This window comes from Wickerhamomyces anomalus (assembly GCF_001661255.1).
Source record: "Wickerhamomyces anomalus NRRL Y-366-8 unplaced genomic scaffold WICANscaffold_7, whole genome shotgun sequence".
Taxonomy (NCBI): Eukaryota; Fungi; Ascomycota; class Saccharomycetes; order Phaffomycetales; family Wickerhamomycetaceae; genus Hansenula; species Hansenula anomala.
Window position 1 is genome coordinate 385,531 of NW_017567116.1, and position 22,573 is coordinate 408,103.

General features: G+C 34.6%; 8 protein-coding genes across 8 annotated transcripts; 1 reads left to right on the forward strand and 7 right to left on the reverse strand.

The window, feature by feature from the left end:
• Positions 1 to 93: 93 nt before the first annotated feature.
• CLA4 (serine/threonine protein kinase CLA4) lies at positions 94 to 2,580 on the reverse strand (the record flags this gene model as incomplete). The annotated part of the gene is made up of 2 exons (XM_019182439.1): positions 94 to 1,760; positions 1,899 to 2,580. The coding sequence occupies 2 exons, from the start codon at positions 2,578 to 2,580 to the stop codon at positions 94 to 96; spliced, it is 2,349 nt and encodes a 782-aa protein (XP_019036326.1).
• Positions 2,581 to 3,352: 772 nt separating this feature from the next.
• Positions 3,353 to 4,501, reverse strand: WICANDRAFT_15115 (uncharacterized protein; the record flags this gene model as incomplete). Its single annotated transcript, XM_019180633.1, has 1 exon — positions 3,353 to 4,501. A coding segment is annotated over one exon (1,149 nt), but the record flags the coding sequence as incomplete, so codon positions are not given.
• A 426-nt stretch (positions 4,502 to 4,927) lies between these two features.
• On the reverse strand, positions 4,928 to 5,557 carry TPT1 (tRNA 2'-phosphotransferase; the record flags this gene model as incomplete). Its single annotated transcript, XM_019182446.1, has 1 exon — positions 4,928 to 5,557. One exon carries the CDS (start codon positions 5,555 to 5,557, stop codon positions 4,928 to 4,930), a length of 630 nt encoding a protein of 209 aa, XP_019036328.1.
• A 360-nt stretch (positions 5,558 to 5,917) lies between these two features.
• MZM1 (Mzm1p) lies at positions 5,918 to 6,378 on the reverse strand (the record flags this gene model as incomplete). The annotated part of the gene is made up of 3 exons (XM_019185220.1): positions 5,918 to 6,036; positions 6,093 to 6,257; positions 6,312 to 6,378. The coding sequence occupies 3 exons, from the start codon at positions 6,376 to 6,378 to the stop codon at positions 5,918 to 5,920; spliced, it is 351 nt and encodes a 116-aa protein (XP_019036329.1).
• Positions 6,379 to 9,026: 2,648 nt separating this feature from the next.
• On the reverse strand, positions 9,027 to 12,290 carry PFK2 (6-phosphofructokinase subunit beta). The gene has a single exon (XM_019180505.1). The coding sequence runs from the start codon at positions 12,256 to 12,258 to the stop codon at positions 9,415 to 9,417; it is 2,844 nt and encodes a 947-aa protein (XP_019036330.1). The 5' UTR covers positions 12,259 to 12,290; the 3' UTR covers positions 9,027 to 9,414.
• On the reverse strand, positions 12,290 to 14,268 carry WICANDRAFT_47577 (leucine-rich repeat domain-containing protein; the record flags this gene model as incomplete). The annotated part of the gene is made up of 2 exons (XM_019182603.1): positions 12,290 to 13,084; positions 13,148 to 14,268. The coding sequence occupies 2 exons, from the start codon at positions 14,266 to 14,268 to the stop codon at positions 12,634 to 12,636; spliced, it is 1,572 nt and encodes a 523-aa protein (XP_019036331.1). The 3' UTR covers positions 12,290 to 12,633.
• A 3,339-nt stretch (positions 14,269 to 17,607) lies between these two features.
• On the forward strand, positions 17,608 to 19,086 carry URK1 (uridine kinase URK1; the record flags this gene model as incomplete). Its single annotated transcript, XM_019182421.1, has 1 exon — positions 17,608 to 19,086. The coding sequence occupies one exon, from the start codon at positions 17,608 to 17,610 to the stop codon at positions 19,084 to 19,086; it is 1,479 nt and encodes a 492-aa protein (XP_019036332.1).
• A 70-nt stretch (positions 19,087 to 19,156) lies between these two features.
• On the reverse strand, positions 19,157 to 21,616 carry PHO91 (Pho91p; the record flags this gene model as incomplete). The annotated part of the gene is made up of 1 exon (XM_019185986.1): positions 19,157 to 21,616. One exon carries the CDS (start codon positions 21,614 to 21,616, stop codon positions 19,157 to 19,159), a length of 2,460 nt encoding a protein of 819 aa, XP_019036333.1.
• Positions 21,617 to 22,573: the final 957 nt, after the last annotated feature.

Genomic DNA, 22,573 nt, shown 5'->3' on the forward strand with positions numbered 1-22,573 from the left:
AAATAATTGAAAATTCGCGGAAAATAATACGGTAAGAGCACTCTCATAATACACTACAATTTAATTTTAACTAAAAAACACTTCATTTCCATTTCATTCATCATATTCAATCATGTTGTTTGATCCTCTGGAATTGGCCCTAGTCTTCCACTCCAAAAGTCTAGCCAATTTGGCAGGTTCACATCCCATTTTCAAGAACTCATGTTGTAATAATTCATCAGTACTTGCTCTATATTTAACATCAACACATAAACAAATACTTAGGAATTTTTTAATTGAAATACTTAATTTTTCAGGATTTTTCAGCTTTGGTGTCCCATTAGTTGCAATTAAAAATAAGGCTTTTAATGGTTCTTCATTCAAATATGGTGGTTCACCTTCAATCATTTCAATTGTCATAATACCTAATGACCAAACATCAACTTTCTCATCATATTCTTTTGTCTTGACAACTTCAGGTGCCATCCAATATGGGGTCCCCACCATTGTGGCTCTTTTGTTCTTTTGTGCTGTTAATTTAGCACAGAATCCAAAATCAGTAATCTTGACATTTCCCTTTAGATCAAGTAGGACATTATCAGATTTAATATCTCTATGAATGATTTTTTTATTATGAAGAAATTTTAAACCTTTTGTAACTTCAAAACAAATTGATGAAATTTGATCCTCTTCTAAACTATTATCATTATTTTCAATAACATCTGTTAATGAACCACCTTCCATAAATTCCATAACGACCCATAATTCTTGATTTTTCAAAAAAGCTTCCAAAAAATTAACAATATTTTTATGTTGACTATCTTTCATCACCAAGATTTCATTAACGATCAATTCCTTTCTTGGTTGAGCATTTAGATCCATTTGCTTAATGGCAACTTTTGAATTATTTCTCATTAATGACCTTGCTAAATACACCGTACCTGAGGCACCTTGTCCTGCTTTTTCAATCATTTGGAACAATGGCACCGGGTCAACATTTCTAACAACACTTTTCAAATTCTTCATAACTTGTTGTTCAGTCATTGCACTTATCCTTTTCTCTTCATTACGTTGTTTGACTGTTTTTGGTGGTGATAGTTTAGTTGGTGTTGTTTGAATTGCAGCTTGTGCAGCAGCCTGGGCAGCCTGAGCTGCTGGTGATTTGGTTTGAGGCTGTTGATGTGGTTGCCTTTGATGATGTTGTGGATGTTGTGGATGGTGATGATGGTGGTGTTGAGGCTGTAATGGTTGAATAGGTTTGTTATAAGGTTGGTGGTTAGGTGGTGATGGTCTATATTGTTGTGGTTGTTGTTGATTGAATTGCTTTTGTTGATGAGGTGGAGGTGGAGCAGGTCTTTGAACACGAAGTTGTTGTTGTTGTTGTTGTTGTTGTTGTTGTTGTTGTTGTTGTTGTTGAGGTGGTGGTCTTGGAGCTTGTCTTGTTGGTTGCAAATCACGTCTTGGTGGGATACCATTGTTATTATTCAAGCTTGTAGGTGTTGTGATTGATGTTGGTGAATTTGAAGGAGATTCGTCATCTAAATATGGATTTGGAATTGCAGCAGGTGCATTATTTGGTAATTTTGTTTGGATTTTAAGATTTTGATTAAATTTAGAAGGTTCAGATGATGAAGGTGGTGGTAAAGTTGGTACAGATGTATTGGATTGTGCTGGTCTTGGTGGAGGTGGAGCTCTTCTCATAGGTATCAAATCACCATTGTTGCTATTATTATTAGGTGTTGGTGTTGGTGTAGTATTAGTTGTTGTATAATATGGTGAAACTTTTGGAGGTGATTGACTTTTCAAAGGTGTTGAATATGGTTTTGATAAATCATTCAAGATTCTATTTGTATTATTTTCTTTATCACTTGAATTTGCAGAATTACTTGAATCATTTGAATTATTTGATCTATGGAAACCTGAGCCTTGTTGCTGTTGTTGAGATTGTTGTGTACCATCGATTTGTTGACCTTGATAAAATTCCAAAACTTCAATAACTGCAACTGGATCTTTTGACCAATCTTCATTTGTGATTTTGGAATGTTCTAATAATCTTTTCCAATTTTCTGGTAATCCTGTGAAATTACCACTTGTTGGATCAAATCCAACATGAACTTTATGAGTAAAATTTGTCGGGCTTGAAACTGTTCCAGTTAATGGACATTTAGCAAATATAGCATCTAACCAACCAAATAGATCATTTAATGTTTTCAAAGATATGAATAATGATTTTTTAACACCGGTATTTCTAATTAATTCAAAGCAAAAAGGTCTTAATTGAACTCTTGATAAATTCACAATTGAAGTTAATGAAATTTTCAACCAAATTTCATCTTTTGAATCATTTTTATAAAAAATTAAATTTGAATCATTTAAAACAAGATATCTTTTTGGCCATCTGAATGACATTAAACCTTCATCTTTAACTTGTACCCAACCTTGACGTCTTATTATTTTATTAGCACTGCTGTTACCTGTTAATGAAAGTGAAGTTGGATTCGATATTAAACCTAAACCTGAAGCACTTGGAGGTTTGGGAGCAGGACCTAAATTTGAGAAATCATCATCTCTGAATATTGAGGCAGAAGTTGATAATGACATATTGACACTAGAAAGACCAGCTTTCTTTTCTCTTTCTCTGTTGTAGTTGCTAAAGGATAGTTCAACTCTTTAAAAGTTTTTGGAATGTATTTATTTATAGCGAAACGGGAATGTAACCACAACTGATCAGCGAAACAACGTTGTGATCTGAATTTGAAATTTAATAAGCTAGTATTCCAAGTATTAAGCACCAGTAAGATGTAATTCACAGCTTCAGTTGAATTGTGTGTAGTTCTTTTCTCTTTCTTTAGCCTTTTTCACCAAATTCCTGATGTTTCCAAATATGAAACAAAATAATCCTCAAAAAAAAAACGCCTTTGAAAATTGAAAACAGATGGTTCTTTTGAAAGTTAACTAGCAATTAAAGGTTTGATTAGAGCCTATTGGGTATATTGGATCCTTTTTAACTTTATCAGATTGTATTTTAATTGTGAACTAAAAAAACCACAATGCCCTTTTAAGATTTCAATTTTCTTTGCAAAGCCTGAGTTTGATTATGGGCTTTTTTTAATTTTTTTTACCCTGTGTATTACTGCGCAGACGCGAAAATGTGGAAAAAAAACGCGTCAGATTTCGAAAGGGACGTTGAGAAAATGAATAATTGATTAATAATTAGATACTGAAAGTTACAGGGATAAATCATAATACGAAGAAAATAACCATTGTTATGGTATATTTTTCTTGTTATAAGTTTTTATAGTACATCTCAGTCTAGTTGAATACATGTATTTTAATCATGCTGTTCAGTATCTGTAGGATCATAATCTTCATCATCATCAACATCTTCCTCTGTAATTTCAGCCCAGTACGAATAACTCAACACACCGAACCCAATAACAACAAACAAATCACCAATTAATTGACCAGCACTTAATTTAACACCAAATAATATCCATTCAAATAACCCAACAAATAAAATTGTGATTAAAGAACTAACAGATGACAGAACTGGTGAAGTTAATGACATCAATGCTAAGAATGATAATGAATAAATCAAATTGGACAACAGTGATGAAATTATTATCACCCACATATATCCACTAGTTGGTAATTTAAATTTACTTATACCGAAAACATGTGCAATGATTATAATAATCCATAAGGTGCAAATTGTAGTTAATCCAATCAATGAAGCACAAAAATTTGAAAAAGCAACTTGTCTTCTTGAAGAAACTGAATTAATTGGAGGACAACATAGTTTCTTATATAAAACTTCATATAACCCATACAATATAGCACCAATTGCAATAATAATATCACCAATAACCCTATATGGGAAATCTTTCTCGCTTGAACCAGATTCACCAGAATAAGCAACAAAGAAAACACCAATAATGGCCAATGCAACACTACTTAGTTTCAAATAACTAAATCTTTCATGCAAGATTGGAATTGCAAACACTAATGCACTAAAAGCTGAACAGTTATAAATTGCAGTGATATCTGAGGCTGGTGCAATCCCCATGGCAACATACCATGTACAACCAGCTATTGATAAAATCATGGTGACAATGAAAATCATTGTTGCAATACTTTTAATTGATTTACTCAAGATAAAAGTTAGGATTGAATTTGGGTATTCATGATCATGTTGATAATTTTCATTGATGACAATACCTGAAGTTTTGAAAATGTTTTTATGTTGATTTTTCAAAGAATAGCTGATATTTCTCTTGAATCTTTTAAAATCTAGGACGTTATATTTATATTTTCTTGATTTTTTAAAATGTTTAAAAATGGCAATTGATAAGACTTGAATAGGCCATATAGCCCACCATGAACCATGTGTTAGATATAGTAATAAATAAGGTTGATCAAAGTCCAAATTGTTATAAAGGTATGAAGTTAATTCAGTTTGTGAAACAAATGAAAATAATGAAATTAAGAATAATGATACAACTGCAAATAATTTCTTGTTTGATTTACCTAAATGATCATGGGTCTCTTTGAAAGGGTTTTCCACAACAGTCTCATTTTCATTAGTTGTTGCTGTGGTTTCATTTTCAATTTGTTGTGGTTGATTTGAATCTATTGGTGAATAACCGTCATTATCATGGGACATTAATGGAGCTCTAGAATTTGACATAATTTGAAGAATGGTCAAGGGAATGAATAAAGTGTAGAGATAATCAAGTTCTCATTGAAGATCCGATAATGAATATGTGACAATTTTATTTGAAAGTAAAGTTGTTTGATGTTGGTGATGTGGGTACCTTTTTCTCGTATTGTGTCTTTGTTGATTAAACCTTCAATTTCATTTTAAAAAAAATGACGAAGATGCTAAAAAAAAATGATAAAAATAATAAGCGCGTTTCCTTGACTTCCGGATTGGGTAATAACTGGTATTTCATATAACCGATTGACCAGTTTTCCTATCCACAATTTTAAAAAAAAATTCTTTTGATAACACACCATTTGAATCTCCTGGTGTTAAATAAACATCGTTTAAGCTCTTGTAGAATTGGATTTCATCTTGGTTTTGTAATTTGGTGATGTCTAAATAGATTAATATGTTGGAATTATATCTAATACCTGTCACAACACCATTTGCATCATCATTTGTTAAATTTGAAGTGAAATGAATATGATTTCTATTCATTTTGGATAATCCACCAGATTCTAAAATTAATTTCAGTTTAGGTAATGTTGTACCATGAATCAATTGTGATGGGAAATCTTTTGGCTCCAATTTTTGTAAATTATCATTATTGATTGTTTTCAAAGAATGACCTTGATTAGCACAGATATAAATACCATCATCTCTTGAAATCAATGTGAACCTTTTCTTGTTATTAGTTTCCACAATTCTTTCAATATCTTGCTTTGTTGCCCTATGAGTCTTTATACGATTATTCGATAAAATTGTTGATAATTTAACATAACCTTGTTCATCCATTGGTAGTTTCTCCTTTGCTGCACCATGACGAAGTAAATAACTAAGCGCCTTGGATATTTGGATATCTCTCTTCTCTGACATTCTTGTTGATTGGGATCAGTTGTATGCTTTTTTGAATCGATGAGCTTGAAGAAAGTTTTTCAAGGCGAAAAAAGATAATTCCGATGATTCAGATCTCATCTATGTATGGAGATGGGAAAACATCGAAATGGGACAAAGAAAATTGATCTTTTATATTCAAAAACATATCAGTGACTCATTCAAGTGACGAGTCATTCGGACTACACAACAAGCTCTTCACAAGCTCTTCAATATTATCATTTTTTCTGTAAATCCATTATTATCCCAATATAAACTTTATATACATATCAATCACTAAACAATGATTACTTTTACTATTTCCATTCATAAACTCATTTGAAAAGTCTCTGTACCTTTCATCTATTGGACTAAACCGGCACCACCACCACAACAGCCACCATTTTGAGCAGCAAGTGTCTTTTTAGCAGTCTTGATACTTTCATTATCGCCTAATTCTGTTTGTTCATGAATGTTCATTCCTACTCTCATATTAGTACTTGAAAACTTTCTCCAACATACCTCATTCAATACTTACTAAATTTACCAGCTTCATTTTTTTTAGCTTGAACAATATTTGACACCAAAAATTTTGAAACATCTTCTAAATGCTTAATATTTTCATCTGCAGTTTTCTTTGGATCTGGATTTCTCATTCCTTGTTTAATTTGAGCTCTTGCTGCTAATAACATTCTTGTATCATCTTTTTAAAAGTTAGTAATCATAGGTAAAAAGAAGGATGAGCATGAATACATACCACCAAATGCTATTTTAGTTGCTCTGAATGATTGTTTATATGCTGCTAATGCTCTTACTCTTGACATTTTTAAGGTGCTTTCAATATAGATTATAAGAGATGTTTCAAAGAAGGTCTATGTCTACGATCATGTTCTGATAGGTTCTTTTGATTCTTTTTTTTTAAAGCCTGAGATTAGTAAGCATCTCATTCGCGAATTGGAGCAGAATTGACACGGCATCTTTGGCAGAATGAGATAGAGTGCGTTGAAATTTAAACAAAGTTGTAAGGTTTTCTTTTAGATGTTGATCATTAGTTGGAGTATAAAGAACTAGAAACTCTGATCATGGCTTTTATTAGTACCATGAGTGTACTACTCTTAGTTTAATTATCCGTGAAAGACTTCAACGCTAACAATAAGAGATCTAATATATTCATTATACAACATTTCATACAAGTCAATATACTGAATAGCTGCTGATCAGTGTGTTCATGTGATCTTTAAAGTTCTACTGACTTTCCAATTGGCCATGGTCGTATCGTTCAAGTATAGCCATCGTATAATAATAATTAAATGACCCCACTTTGCCGCTGGTTATTGCTGGCGGCTATTGATCAATATTTTTAAAGTCGATAGCTGTATAAATAGCCATGATTTCGGACAACAATATTTGATCAAGATCCAGATACATATACACTAGTTTTCATGCGTTATATATTAGGTTCTCTTCTCATGTTGCAATAATTATAAATTCTGCGAAATTGGTTAAGTAACAAAATCTTTTGGTGGTTTGATCATAATAAAAATATGACTTGTCCCTTAGAGTATTTTGAATTACAGTGGCGGCTGTATAACGGTTTCATTTAGGATATAACTAACTATGAGTGGACGTTAATAGTGCTAGTGAACCATGATGATCATGATCAGTAAGAATCGTCTTATTTATATTGTCAACAGACTGATTATAATAGACATTGAGTACTCTTCATGAGGATTGTTGGAAATGAATCACATATTGTAGAGCTCTGATTAATAACAATTACAAGCTGATTTCCCTAGAATCAACAGCTTGAATGTACCAGCTAACTGCCCTCTTGATTAATAAACTTACCAAGTCTCAATCTTTGAGAGCGTCACGTCTGCTTGAAATAGTTTTGGGCGGCTAATTCTTATATAAATCGAGTCTGTTTTACTTCAGCTTTTAGCTACTAATAGTTGCTGATACTTTATAGAAATATAGAATGCAGAAAATCAGGAAGCAATATATATTAATCTATATATATAAAATACATTGCTTGCTTACAATTGGAACTACTAGATAGAGCACTGTAAAATGTATCTTATGAGATTATTTGCCCCATATCATAGTTCTCTGGTTAGAAACCCATCCTATTGAATAATAGAATTGCCACCTTGACAATATGTGAGTATTTGAAAAATAATCAAAACTGAATATTGTGATGTGTAACAATGGTGTTGATGTTTTGATACTCAACCTCGTTAATCATCTGATATTCCTGTTCTACAAATAGATGGATCAGTACTTGTAGATGTTTTCAACGTTACTTTGCGATGTCGCTTGATTTAAAATATAGATGTAAAGAAACTAATAACAATTCATTAGAAAAGATAATTTACATTGTGATGAGTTCACTGAAAAGAGCTCAAATACTTTAGCCAACTTCTTATAATCTAATTTTCTATTTCCATACATTTATAACCCAATACAATAACCCATACATACACCGTTAAAACCAAACCCAAAAAACTACCAATATTCTGGAAACACAACCATGATAACTCAATCATCTTTCCTAGTCATTTTCATCACCTTCATCCAAGTGACATGTTTTCAAACTCCATAGAAGCCTTAGACATCAGTTTAAAATTACCCCTTTTGAGAAATCCTGCACTTATAGGAGAAGAAGATACTGCTCTTCTTTTAGATTTTGAAATCGATTCATTATCAAATGATCTTTTCCTAGATATCTTGGGCGCTTCATCCAATTTCTTTCCACCGCCATCTTCTTCATCTTGAACAACATCATCACCTTCTTTGAAACTATGTTCTGATTTATTGTGCTTTGAAAACCCATGTTTCTTTTGATTCCAACTTTCATTCGCCTTTTTAATTATATCAAATTTTTTGTAACTATGATTATTCTCATTAATAGTTTTATCATTCTTATTCAACCGGCTCTTATTCAAGAAATGCTCTTCATCTTGTAGATTCAGCAATATCAACTTCTCATGGTTGATCTCATTCTCTAAAGGCACTGATTCATGTTGTAATTCTGCAGTTATTCTTCTAAACGATTTCAATTGAGGTTTTAACGAATTTTTACTAATTAATCTTTTAAAAATTGGTGTATTCTCCTTTGGTGAAAAATAATCATCATTTTTTTTTGCTTGACCAATGTTGGTGAGCTATGATTCCCTGTTAAATCATCCCAATCATGTCTGAATAGCTCTTGTGATTTCCTTTCTGATAATCTTGTATTTGCTAAATCCAAATCCAAATCTGTATCGGTATTAGAATCCTCATCTGATGAATATGTGCACAGCGCCGACGTATTGCTCAGACCGTCAATAGCACCCTGCCCAGGGGTATACGTGGATTGATCATTGTTATCATATGTGGTTTCATAAAGTGATGATGATGATGAACATGTGGTTGTGGAGGGTTCTCTTGATGATCTTCTTTTACGGGAACCCATCATGGGGAACGAAGGTATATATTGCATCACTGGTGTTATGGGTTCCTCTAGCTTCTTCCTGTCATTCTTGGTAGAGTTATCGTACATCCTTGAACACAAGTCGTGATGATTTGTACGCTTTAAAACTTTATGAGTTGATGTTTTGTTTTGAAAATCAAAAGCGCCTTTTTTTTAAGTCAAAAAATGTGCCCGCAACAAACGTATAAACTTTGTTTTCGCGAAAATGATTTTGACATATGAGCAAAAGATTTTCAACTACATCAAAGAATTCAAAAAGCATTGAACATATATATATATTGTAAATAAAGGCAAAAAGGAAGGAAAAAAACAAGTTAAATTAATCGTAAATTGATTGAATGCATGATAGGATGGGGGTTTCTTTTTTAGTCATTAAATTATGTGGCATCTATTTTGATGAAGTAGTTGGAACTTTAGTTCTACCAACAAGAGCATCAGCAACTTCTCTGATTGGTTCCCAATGAACAACTTTTGGCATTCTTTTGTTCAATGCGGTTTCAAAATCATAGATTTGACGAATTGGTGAGAATCTAAGATGTGATCTTTTAACACCTAAAATAGCTGCAGTATCACCAACTTTTTTATCACTTGGATCAAATTCTTCAGCATAATGTACTGGTTGAGTGAATTCTTGTTTTTCTTCAATGAATTGAACAGCTTTAACAGCCAATCTAGCAGCTCTAGTACGATCCATTGGTGATGGTAAACTACCTTGTTGAACATGACCTGGAATGGCAGTCTTAGCATCAAATCTACCTTGAGCTTCATCAGTAATAATACTTGCAATGACATCTGTAGATAAGACTTTAGAAGCATTAGCAGATTTTAAAATCAATTTACCAGATTTAGCTTTACCTTCTGCAACTTGGAATGATTGTTTCAAAGCTTGAATGTCCAAGTCTAATTGTTCTAATGGGATACCTTCTTCAGGGACATAAGAAGCTTGAGCACCACAGATTAATTGAGCAAAAGTTGCTATATAACCTGAATTACCACCTTGAACTTCAACAACAAATGTACGACCTCTTGTGGAAGAAGCACTTTGTTTAACAATATCACAATATTCCATCAATGAATTCAAACAAGTATCAGAACCTAATGAATATTCAGTACCTGGAACGTTATTTGAAATAGTTGCAGGAATTAGCACTAATGGGATTCTAAAAGCTGGGTAATCATTTCTTGCTCTTTCTAATTGATGTAAAGAAACAAAAGCTTCAAACCCACCAACAATAACTAACCCATCAAATTGATATTTTTCCAAATAATAAGCAACTAGTCCAATGTCAGCCTCTTCTGGAGTAGTTCTATTAGTACCAATATCTGAACCACCTCTTGAAGCCCAACCTTCAATATCCAACCAATTTATAGATCTAACAGATTCATGTCTTGCTAACCCAGTAAACCCATTATGAATAGCATATGGAGTATGACCTCTTGACATACAGTAAGTAGCCATGGCATAAACAGCACTATTCATACCACCAGCTGGTGCACCAACGTTGATTATACCAATTTTCAATCTTTTATCTTCTGGTAAATCAGGTTCATTATGATCAGCAGAATTCATAGCAATGAAATTATTTAAATGTTCAACAAATTCACTATCACGTAACCCAATAGCCTTTTTGAAATCTTTAGCTTCAATTGCTTCAGCAACTTGTTTTGTTAATTTAACAGCTTCAATTAATGGTCTTCTGCAAATTTTATTTTCAATTATACCAATCATTGGAGATGGAGTATCTGGAGTTGATTCCAAAACTGCCTTAACAGCTTCAACACCTTGTAAAGTTGCCAACATACGATCATGAGCCACTGCGGTACCACCTCTTTGAACATGACCTAAAGTGGTAACTCTTGTATCTAAACCTAATCTATCAACAAGGACTTTCAAAACATCTTTTGAAGTGATTGGGGTTAAATCAGCAGCAATGGCACCTTCAGCAACAATGACAATTGTTTTCCGTTTACCTCTTGATCTATGCTTACTAACAATGTCACACATTTGATCTTCCCATTCTCTTGAACTTGCTGGTTTTTCAGGGATCAAGATATAATCAGCACTAGTTGCAATACCAGCCATTAAGGCTAACCAACCACAATGTCTACCCATAACTTCAACAACAAAAGCACGGGAATGTGAATTGGCAGTAGCATCAATATAATCAATAGCTTGACAAATTCTAGCTAATGAAGAATAAGCACCAATTGTGGAATCAGTACTAGACATATCATTATCAATTGATCCAACAGTACCACAAATGTTTAAATGTTTATGTTTATCGAATTTTTCTTTGGTGATTTGACCAGTTTCAAATAATTCTTTAATTAATGATGGCCATTCAGCTCTAAATAAATCAGCACCGGTTAAGGAACCATCACCACCACAAACAATCAAAGCATCAATACCAGCTTCAATTAAATGCTTTGCACCTAATAAACGACCTTCTCTTTGTTTAAATTCCATACAACGAGCAGTACCGATATTAGTACCACCTTCACTTAACCAACCTCTCACACTTTGCCAATCCATTTCTCTTATGTAATTTGGACCACCTTTAACTAAACCTTCATAACCTTCATAAACTGCAAAGGCTTTACAACCTCTATATATAGCGGCTCTAACAACAGCACGAACACAGGCATTCATACCTGGAGCATCACCACCTGAAGTCATAACAGCAATGTTACGACGTTGTTCAGATGTGGCACTTTCAACATAAGCAGTGGTTGGACCAGTTGTTAATATGTCTTGATCAATTTTTTTGTATGCAGGAGGAACAGTTGATAAAGGGTGTCTTAATGAAGTGAATCCAATTAAATTACCTAGAGGGTCTAAAACATAAATTTCAGTTGGTGCTAAATCGGAAGGATAAGCTTGAACTTGAACATTTGGATGGTTTTTGAACAATTCGTATAATGACTCAATTGAGTCGGTTCTAAAGACAACATTTGATCTTAATGATCTCCAATCTTGAGTTAATCTTTCTTGTTGTAATTCTTTAAAATTTGGACTTTGTTTAAAAGATTCATCCAATACCAATTCAATTGTGGCACTATGATGAGGGAATTCTTGACCAGAATGTAAAAAAATTGATTTTGATGTTTTGTTTTTTGGAATTAAACCAATGTAATTTTCGTAAAATTGAACAGCTTCATCAAAGGACTCCTTAGTATTGGCCTTCAATGTATAATAGGAAGTACCATTCACTATGGGAGTTGATACTGTCATAATTGTACTATATCTTCTTTTCTAATGTTTTGGGGGTGTCTTTGAACCAGAAAACAAGAAAGGGAAAAAATTCAGGATACAATTGCCTTTTATTTCCCGAGTTGTGATGAGTTAGCTGTTGTTGATGCTGATGTTTGGTGATGGGAGTGATGGTTTCTCTGAGCATCATCTGGTGGTATTCTGGTACGGGGCCACATGCCGCGAAAAAAAGCGTAAGCACGTGACTTTTTGGTCTTGATGATGTAATCCACAGGCTGGAAATTACCTAAGCTACACCAATGATAAGAATATAAAGGTAAATAATTAGTTATGAAATGTACTCTATCAATTCGTTAATCGTGACTTGTAATATTTAATCATGTTTATGGGGTTTCGTTAAAAGTCCTCATCAAATCTAAGCTCCGAAGTGCCTTCGTCAACGCGCATGTCACCTTCACCATCGACACCTTCACCTGCAGCACAATCAGCAGATTCTTTTCTCTCAACACCTTTTTGAAAATTCTCGACAGCTTCGTCAACCTCGTCAAGCCAGTGTTTGACACAGTTACCACAACAGAATTTGCGAACCAAAGGGACAAGTTTTTGTGATTGAATATCCCACCATTCAAGTGATTTGGCAACAGGGTTCACTGTAACTTTTTCACAAACTGAACAAGTTTCTTCATATGCACCTTTTTGAATGGCTTTAGCTATCATCTTTTGCATATACGTTGGAACGTTTCTCTTCCACATCTTTGTCTCTGATAATGACACTCTATAACGACTAATCACTCTTAGGGATAATTCTGATAATTTGGGTACTGGAGAAACTGATTCAGCCATGTCCCTGTCATTCATTATACTGTAACTTCTTGCCATTTGTGATGAAGCTTGGATTGGTAAATCTGACCATTTCAATCTGGAAACGTATCTTCTTGTGTTGATTTCTTGACATTCATTATCTTCTGCAACTTGAACTGCAAAATCATCTTCTTGATCTTTCAACTCCCAAAGATATGGATTGGGCCTAACTAGGAAGTTTGTAAGATTAGCCAATTTCAATATTTGATATGGGATAACTTTCAGTTCATTAGAAGCAAGTGATAGATCTGTCAGTTTCTTGAATTTTGAAATTTTACCAGTGAGTTTCTTCATTCTATTATGTCTTAGCGACAACACAGTCACATTTTCCACATCAAAGAAATTTGGAGGCAATACCCTTAGTTTATTATGAGATGCATAAACTTCAATCTGAGGAACTTCTATACCCTTTGGTCCAATACACACCATATTTTTCAAATCTTCAATATCATCTGGTAAATTTTTCAATCCAAGATGATCAAGTCTAATCTTGGGATTACCATCCTCTATACATTTGGCAATCACTGTTCTGGCTTTGAAATTTAATTCCTCATCATCAATTTTATAATGTAAATCTTCTTGTGAAAAATCACTACTTATGTAACCTCGAACTCTATTCAAATTATTAATGTTGAAGTCAATTGTGTCATCTGAGTCATCACCATCATCTGAATCATTCATATCTGATTCTGTACCGTTAGGTATCATTGTAGCTTGACTTGTGAAAACCATGGTTTCATCATTAAATTCTTTACTTGGTGAACTTTGAAGATCTTGACCTGATAAATGTATAGGAGGTGAACTTGGAACTTTTTGATTGAAGAAATAAACAGATTCTGAGGAAGGGTTTGAAGGATGTGAACTCATCTTGGTCAAACGGTTTGGAATAGCAGTAAATGGGTTATTCTCAACGAAATCATCACTAGTTAAAATAGCATCGGAATTATTATTACTATGGTCAAAAGTACGTCTCTTGTGTTCACCCTCATCTTGATCACGGACTCTTTTACGAGCCAATATTGCACTCCCACTTCCTCTAGTATGGAACATTGTACCACCAGCATTCTCATCTCTTGTTTTCCTGTCTCTTGGTGCTGAGTTTAGAGCATTATTGTCTTCGGTACGTGATAAATCATACCATAATGGAAGTAGAGGGTTGTGCTTTTCCATCTCTCATAATCTCTTGCTAAATTGATTGCAAAGAGAGCGACAACTTGTAAATGATTCTTTTGAGTTCAACTTGTAAACACCTTTTTTTCCATTCCCTTTCTCAGTCAAATCCCCTTTGAGTTTTCTGTCTCCAGAGTCGCGTCTTCGCGACGCGTTCGCTTAAAATTTTAAAAAAATACTGTGGAAACAATCTTTTGGCTCATTTCTAGGGCTCGATCGACATAGCTTTATGTAACAGGTATAAATAGTGATTGAAGGTGTGGATCGAAGTTACATTATCTCAGCGTGATCGATCAATGGTGCCTAAATTGACAATAACATCTACATTTGGACTAGGAAACTAGCCTAATAAGAAGTGCTCTTGACCTAGCACCTCAAAATGTAGCTTTACACTGGACTCATGATTCATTTTATTATTTTCTAACTTTTGGCATCTTTTTAGTGTTGTTATTAATTTCATCCAATTCTTTAAAATTGAAAAAATGGGGTGCCAACTCAGCTAGCCATTTCTCTTGAATAGGAAGACAGTTTCTCATAAATTCCTTACTAGTCAGTACCAATTCATTATAAATCAACAGCTTTGGTGGAGGTTTAACTTTATGCAGTACTGATGAAGGATGAATATGAACAGATTGATTTTTTTTCAACGATCTGTAACTATCACCAGTCTTTGATAATCTTGCAGCATTTGGAAAAAATCCAGATGCAATTGATTTCTCAATGTTTGTTTCCAATTCTTTTGTTGATTTCTCTTTTGAATTATTTTTGGAACTAATCATGATTTCAACACGATCACATAGACTTTCCAATTGATCACGAACGTTTCTTGCTCTTACTAACGATTTAAATTGTAAGAAATTATCACGACACCATTGTGTAGAATAATCAGTATCTGCCCATTGATTGAAAATTTCTAGCAATGTTAAATGATCACTTGATTTGCTGAATGCATCTCTTGCAGTATCTGCTAACAATTTCTTATCTTTTGGTCTATAAAATAATGCAGACGATTCTCCCAACATTGCAATAATTGATAACACCTCTTCAGTACAGTTATACTTAGCACTTGATAACAACGCTTTAGCTAACATTGGGTCAGTTGGAAATTCAGCCATTTGGCGTCCAACTTTGGTCAATTGACCTTTATCATTCAATGCCCCCAATGCATATAGTAATTCTAAAGCTTTAATCAATGTTTCACTAGCTGGTGCATCCATGAAATCAAAATGAATCAAATCATTTATTCCTAGTGACAATAACAACAACACAACACTTGCAAGATTGGTTCTTAGGATTTCTGGTGTTGGGTTAGATGGCAATTCATTGAAATATGCCCATTTAGTAAATAATCTAAAGCATTTACCGGGTCCAACTCTACCAGCTCTACCAGCTCTTTGATCAGCCGATGCTCTAGAGCAAGCAGTGACAACAAGTGACTCCATACCAGTTGTTGGGTTATAAACATTTTCTTTAACAAAACCTGGATCAATAACATAAACAATACCATCAATTGTGATGGAAGTTTCTGCAATGTTTGTGGCCAGCACAACTTTACGAGCATTAGGTGGAGTAGGTTCAAAAATCTTTTGTTGTAATTCAGATGGTAAATTTGCATAAATTGGACAGATTATCATCTCTTTTATTCTTGGTCCTAACTTTCGACAAGTTTCTGTCAAATTTTCAGCCATAGATTCAATTTCGTCTTGACCTGTCAAGAAAACTAGAATATCACCGGCACCTTGAGATGTATGGATTTGGAAAACGGTGGTGATTGCAGCATGTATGTAATTTGCTTCTGGCTGTGTTGTATAATGGATATCAACTGGGAATCTTCTACCTGGGACGTTGAAAATTGGGGCACCTCCAAAGAATGTACTAAACTTTTCTGCATTCATTGTGGCAGAAGAAATCAAAAGCCTCAAATCAGGTCTATATTTGGCAATGTCTTTAACTAACCCAAATAGAATATCAGTACTTAACGTTCTTTCGTGTGCTTCATCAATCATTAATGCTGAATACCCACTTAATTCAGGATCTGTCAAGAACTCTCTTAATAACATACCATCAGTCATATACTTCACCACTGTTTTTTCATTTGTCTTATTCTCAAATCTGACATTATAACCAACCTCATGGCCCAATCTAACACCCATTTCATCGGCAACTCTGGCAGCAACAGACATAGCGGCAACCCTACGAGGTTGAGTACATGCAATCTTCATCCCATTTTTGGAATAACCATCTTCATGCAGGAACTGTGGTAATTGAGTTGTTTTACCAGAACCTGTTTCCCCAACAACAATCAAAACTTGGTGTTGCTTTATAGCATCTAGTAATTGTTGTCTGTATTGGTAAACTGGTAATGATTTTCTGACATCATCAATTGATTTTATTCTAGCTTCTTCATCTTTAATCTTCTTTTCCAAGACTTGTTGTTCTTTGGATAAATGTGATGTGTTGCTATCATCTAGTAAAAATTCAATATTTTGAGAATCATCAAATACATATTCATATTCTTCTTGATTTGGAACAATAATTTCATCAGGATGGGCAATCTTAGATTTTTTCACTTGTGCAACTTGTTGGTTTTCCCATTGATCGTAATCAGATATTATTTTACCAACTTCTTTCTGTTTGGTATACAAGGCGTCTTCTTTCCTTTTACGATCAATCTTACCACCGTCAGTGACATAATCTTCTGGTAATGCATAACCTTTACCTTCCTCTATACTTCTTCTTTCTTGAATCAATGCGAGAGCTTCTCTTTTATGCCTTATATCTTCTTGCTCATGTCTAGTAAGATTCTCCCATCCATATTCTTTAACATCCAATTCCAATTCATGAACTTCCTTTTCCAACAATATCAATCTTTCTTCTTCCCTTCTATTCAAGTATTTCTGTCTGGCCAATTGACGTAGATCATCAACATTTTGGTTCTCATCTCTTCGGCTTGGCCCTTCTGCTTTATTATTATCTTTATCTATCAACCTTTTGGAGAATTCGTCTCTTTCTTTGGCATCTTGATCAACATCTTCCTCTTTGGTCTCGAGAGCTTCACTCTCTACTTCTGGCTCAGATTCAGAATCACTTTCCCATCTTCCTGATTCCTTCTTTCTCTGTCTTCCAGTACCTTCTTGTAACCCACCAGACATTCTCAGCTCTTTGCCTGTTCAAGACCTAATCAAAAGCTCAGCTCTTCACCAAAACAAAATGATGTTGTTTGATGGAACGGCAAAAAAAAAAAGCATCGGTCGGGACCACAACTTCAAAACAAAAATTTGAGCTCATCAAGAAGAAATCTTTTTAATCTAGAGCTCTGTATACAAAAAAGGCGTGATAATGTCTGATCTCAATTTGGGAGAAACAAAGCTTCCTAGAAGACCTTCTAGAATTGCTCCAAAGGGCGGTGAAGGCTCTTTTTTCAATCCTCCTCAAGACGTTAAGGAGTTTCGTGAAAGCTTACACGAAGATAAAGAAAAATACATCCCTCCATGGACTGAACCTTATATCATTGGTGTTGCTGGTCCAAGTGGTTCAGGTAAGACCAGTGTTGCTTCCAAAATCATTCAAGAGATCAATACTCCATGGACTGTGCTTTTGTCTCTGGATAATTTCTATAAACCTTTGACTCCTGAACAGAGTAAATTGGCATTTCAGAATAAATGGGATTTTGATGCTCCAGAATCTATTGACCTAGACCTATGTTATGAATGTGTGAAATCATTGAAAGAGGGAAGAAAAACTCAAATTCCAGTATATTCATTTGAAAAACATTCAAGAGTGGAAGATAGATCTATTACTATCTATGGTGCCAATGTTATTATTGTGGAAGGTATTTATGGTCTTTATCATGAAAAATTGAACTCTTTGATGCATATGAAAGTTTATGTTGACACAGACTTGGACTTATGTCTTGCTAGAAGGTTGAATCGTGATATATTGTACAGAGGAAGAGATTTAGCTGGAGCAATGACCCAGTGGCACACTTCAGTGAAGCCAAATGCCGAACGATTCGTCAAACCAACAATGAGAAGTGCTAACTTGATCCTTCCAAGAGGCTCAGATAATGTCATTGCGATCAACATGTTGATCAAGCACATCAAGAAACAATTAGTGTTGAAATCAGAAGCACATTTGGAACATATTAATCAACTTACAAGTATATTAGATGTGAAGAATGGGAACTTGAAAGTTTTAGAGAAAACTAATCAAACACATGGTATTTATACAATTTTGTTAAACAAAAAGACACCAAGAGACGACTTCATCTTCTATTTTGATAGAATTGCAACTACCTTGATCAACAGAGCCCTTGAATTCACTGCGTTCAAAACTATTGAAGTTGAAACTCCATTAAATATCAAATTCCAAACCATGGCTCCAAGTGAAACCGTCGTTGCAGTCAACATTATCAGGTCTGGTGATTGTTTCATGCATTCGTTGAGAAAGACATTGCCAGAAATTGCCATTGGTAAGTTGTTAATCCAATCAGATTCCACAACCGGTGAGCCCCAATTACATTCTGAATCATTACCACCACATGTCGATGATAAAAGTACTAGGGTCTTATTATTAGATGCACAAGTCATTTCAGGTGCTGCTATAATCATGGCAATTCAAGTCTTGGTTGATCATGGTGTTGATCCTTCAAATATCACAGTTGTCACTTATTTAGCTACAGAGATTGGTCTAAGTAGAATAATGAAGGCCTTCAAAGAAGTTACTGTTGTCGTTGGAGAAATTGGATTTCACGAAAAAATGCAAAAAGAAACCTGGTTTAGAAAAAGATTCATTGATACTGAATATTTTGGTACCTAAACTAAATTAATGATTAATAATGTGTATATAAAATTGCATAATGTACATTTGAATGATGTTACTCAATAGTCTAAAAACCTAAGACTCTCATCAATACAAATCCAACAGTAACAACAACCAAATAAGCAATCAATGAAGATGGAACACCTCTACTGATAAAATTACCAACAGTTAGGTAACGCTCACCAAAATCATCAACCAATGAAATAGCAGTAACATTAGGGAATCCAGAAGTTGGTAAACCCATGGCACATGAACACAAGAATGCAGAAGTTAAAATTAACAAGTTTGGATGAGGGTCATCTAATTGAGCTCCAATTTCAGCAATTAATGGAACAATAATTAAGGCAGCAACAGTATGAGAAACAAAAGTTGCAACAACCAAAATTAACAAACCAAAAATAATCATAATTGAGAATAATGAAAATCCTTCAACTCTAGATTGTATGGCTAGAGCAATTGTTGCCAATAATCCACTTGATGAAACGGCTTTACCTAATGCAATACCACCCATAGCCAACATGACAATAGTCCACAAGAAATTATTGAAATCTTCAGCACTTAAAATACCAGTACCGAAAAATAACAACATTGGAATAATTGAAATGATACCCATTTCACCAAAGACGCCTTCTAATTGATGAGCTAGACACCATAATAAAATAGTACCGATAGTGACAATTGAAATAAACCATTGGGTAGGTGTAAATTTTTCATCAACTGTTCTAATACCTGCAATAGAAACTTGTTCATTTGATTTGAAAGAAACTAACAAGAATAACCAAACCAAAATCAATGAAATCGCACAAACTGGGATTGAAATAACAAACCATTGACCCCAAGAAGGTTGAGGGTCCATGATACCAATTGAAATAATGTTTTGAGGTGATGCAATAGGAGATGCCATACCACCAATGTTTGAAGCTAGAGCTATACCCAATATTAGTTGTTTAGCGAAAACTGATCCACGAGGTAAAGTTCTCAACAGGGATTGGATAATGGAATAACACAACACTGGGGCGGCAACATTAGAGACCCACATTGAAACCACCAGTGCAACACTCATGATTGTCAACAAGATAACTTTTGGATTTGTACCAGCTTTGGACAAGATCCATGTTGATAGAATTTTGGCAATGTTATATTTAGATAATGCAGCAGCTAGAGTGAACCCACCCAATAATAGCATGATAACTGAGGACCACATTGCTGAAAAGATGAATTTTGAAGAAGCTTCTGGATCTAATCTTTCACCTTGATCATCTTTCAAAACTCCAAGAACAACAATCAACAGAGGAACAAGTAAAGAAGTTGCAAATAATGGAATGGTTTCCGTGGCCCATAATAATGACGAGCAAACTAATAATGCAAAGCAGTTCTTTTGTTCAACTTGTTTAAAAGGTGAGAAAATCATCAACAGTAAAGTCACAGCGATGATGAATAAAAGTTTCCAAGCAGTTGGATTTAATAATCTTTTAGAGCTTATTGGGGCACCTTCTTCACCGACTAATACCTCTTTACTGTCAGTTTGTTTAGCAACTGTTGCATTTTGAGCTTTTCTTTCAAGTCCAATCATATCTTTCCAGACTGTGTTACGTTCCCACACAACGTGTTCTCTTAGATGTAATCTCAATTCTGATTTTGCATTTTCAATGTTCCCACCAGTGGCTAAAGATGCATAAATTTGTACCAGTCTATCAATCTTATCCTTTAGCACATTTGCTGTATCACTTCTAAACACATAAGAATTATTATCCAAGTTTTCAAGATAATCAGCTTTAAGTTTGGTATTTAATGATTTATCAAATTTTTTCAAAGCTTTAGTAAACCCAGTCTTGTTTAATTCAATAAATGACTTCAATTCTGATAACACAGTGAACAATGCAATTGATCTTCTTTTCAATGTAATTCTTATATCAGCCAATACTGAAAAAGGATCATTACCAAATGCCAAATTGTCATAATCAGTGTCCCAAAACTCTGGAGACCTTGAACGTACCAAGTCTGAATTCTTTCTTGCTCTTTGGCTCAATTGTAAGGATCCTGAACGCCCTCTATACGGTTGGACATAATTTGGATCATCACTATCAATCACCCCACTATCATCACCAATTTGTTCATTAAAATCATTAGGGATTGATTTCGCACGATAAGGTTGCTTGTGGGTATTAGCAGCAGTATTTGATTCATTAGATTGGGTGGTCCGTATTTCATTCTCAAAATCATCCAAATCTTTACATAGAGTTTCAAAATCAGCATATGTAACTTCTTCCTTCTCTTTATAAAAACTATCAATTTTCTTCAATTCGGAATCCAAGGCAGCTAGGAACACTTTTGACAAATCTCTTTCTTGATGTTGATTGTCATGAGAAATCAAGTAGGACGCCTCCGTATCGTTGGCATTAATCTTTCTGGAAGTGAGTGACTCTCTTTGTAAATTGTAAATGAGCTTCTTTAGATTGGAATAAGCGATATATTTTGACGACCACTCAGGGACAGCGTTGAACTGCAAAGAGTGAGAGAACTTCATTTTTCAAGGCTTCTCAGCAACTATACCAGTAATATGGGTGATAGTATCCGGGATACTTGCTCAAACGACCAGGAATAGCTCGTCTGAGTTAAAAAGTTGGTGGTGAATGGGTTGATAACATAACTGACAACCAGGTTTGGGATAAAACAAATTCCAGTGCGTTTTTGGCTTCTGCCCCAACCGATTCGCGAAGCCCATCGTGGCACACGTTTTTGGCAGCCATCGACAACTTGACAGGCAGTCGTCTGACTCTGGACGTGTTGATCCACGAGCTGAAAGGCAGCACACGAGAAGAAGATGGTGAAAGTGAGGTCCATGGCTGCTTTGATTGGCTCTGGCTGAAATTGGAAGGAACCGCTCTGCTGCAAGGCCCTGTGTGCTGGGTGCTATTGTTCGACATGCTGCTCAAGTTACAAACACTAGATCAGTTGAAATTACACAAAAGCAAAAAAAAAATACACAATTAGTTATCTGTCTACCGCTGGTGGTGATTTGAAAAATGGTTTCTATAAGGTAATGTAATCACTTGCTAAGTGCTTCATATGATTCATCAAAGTCGTTTTGTTCGGTGCTTGAGAGATTATGAAGAAGTTTAACAAGCTTAGGCCCAAATCAAAAAACAATTCTGCTGCTGCTAGTGGGTCGAGTATAGCTGTTTATGCTGAATCACAAGATGCTGCAACTGTTCAACCTCAAGAGACAAAAGCTAGTACCCCTTCGGATCCACCATCTGAGAACTCTCCTTTGAATGTTATTTCAATTGAATCCACCAGTATTGAAAATGAACCAATCCAAGATGATGACCAACAACAACCAAGGTATGAGGAGCTCGGTAGTTATTCAACTTTCCATGATCAAGACGACCCTGCTATAGAACACCCAACCTCTTACATTTTACAAACTGATAGCAGTGATGAATATAGTCCATACCGGCGGTCAGCCATGGAGGTCGCTGAT

Excerpts from the sequence above, each read along its gene's own strand:
- PFK2 (XM_019180505.1), bottom strand. The coding sequence starts at position 12,258 with ATGACAGTATCAACTCCCATAGTGAATGGTACTTCCTATTATACATTG.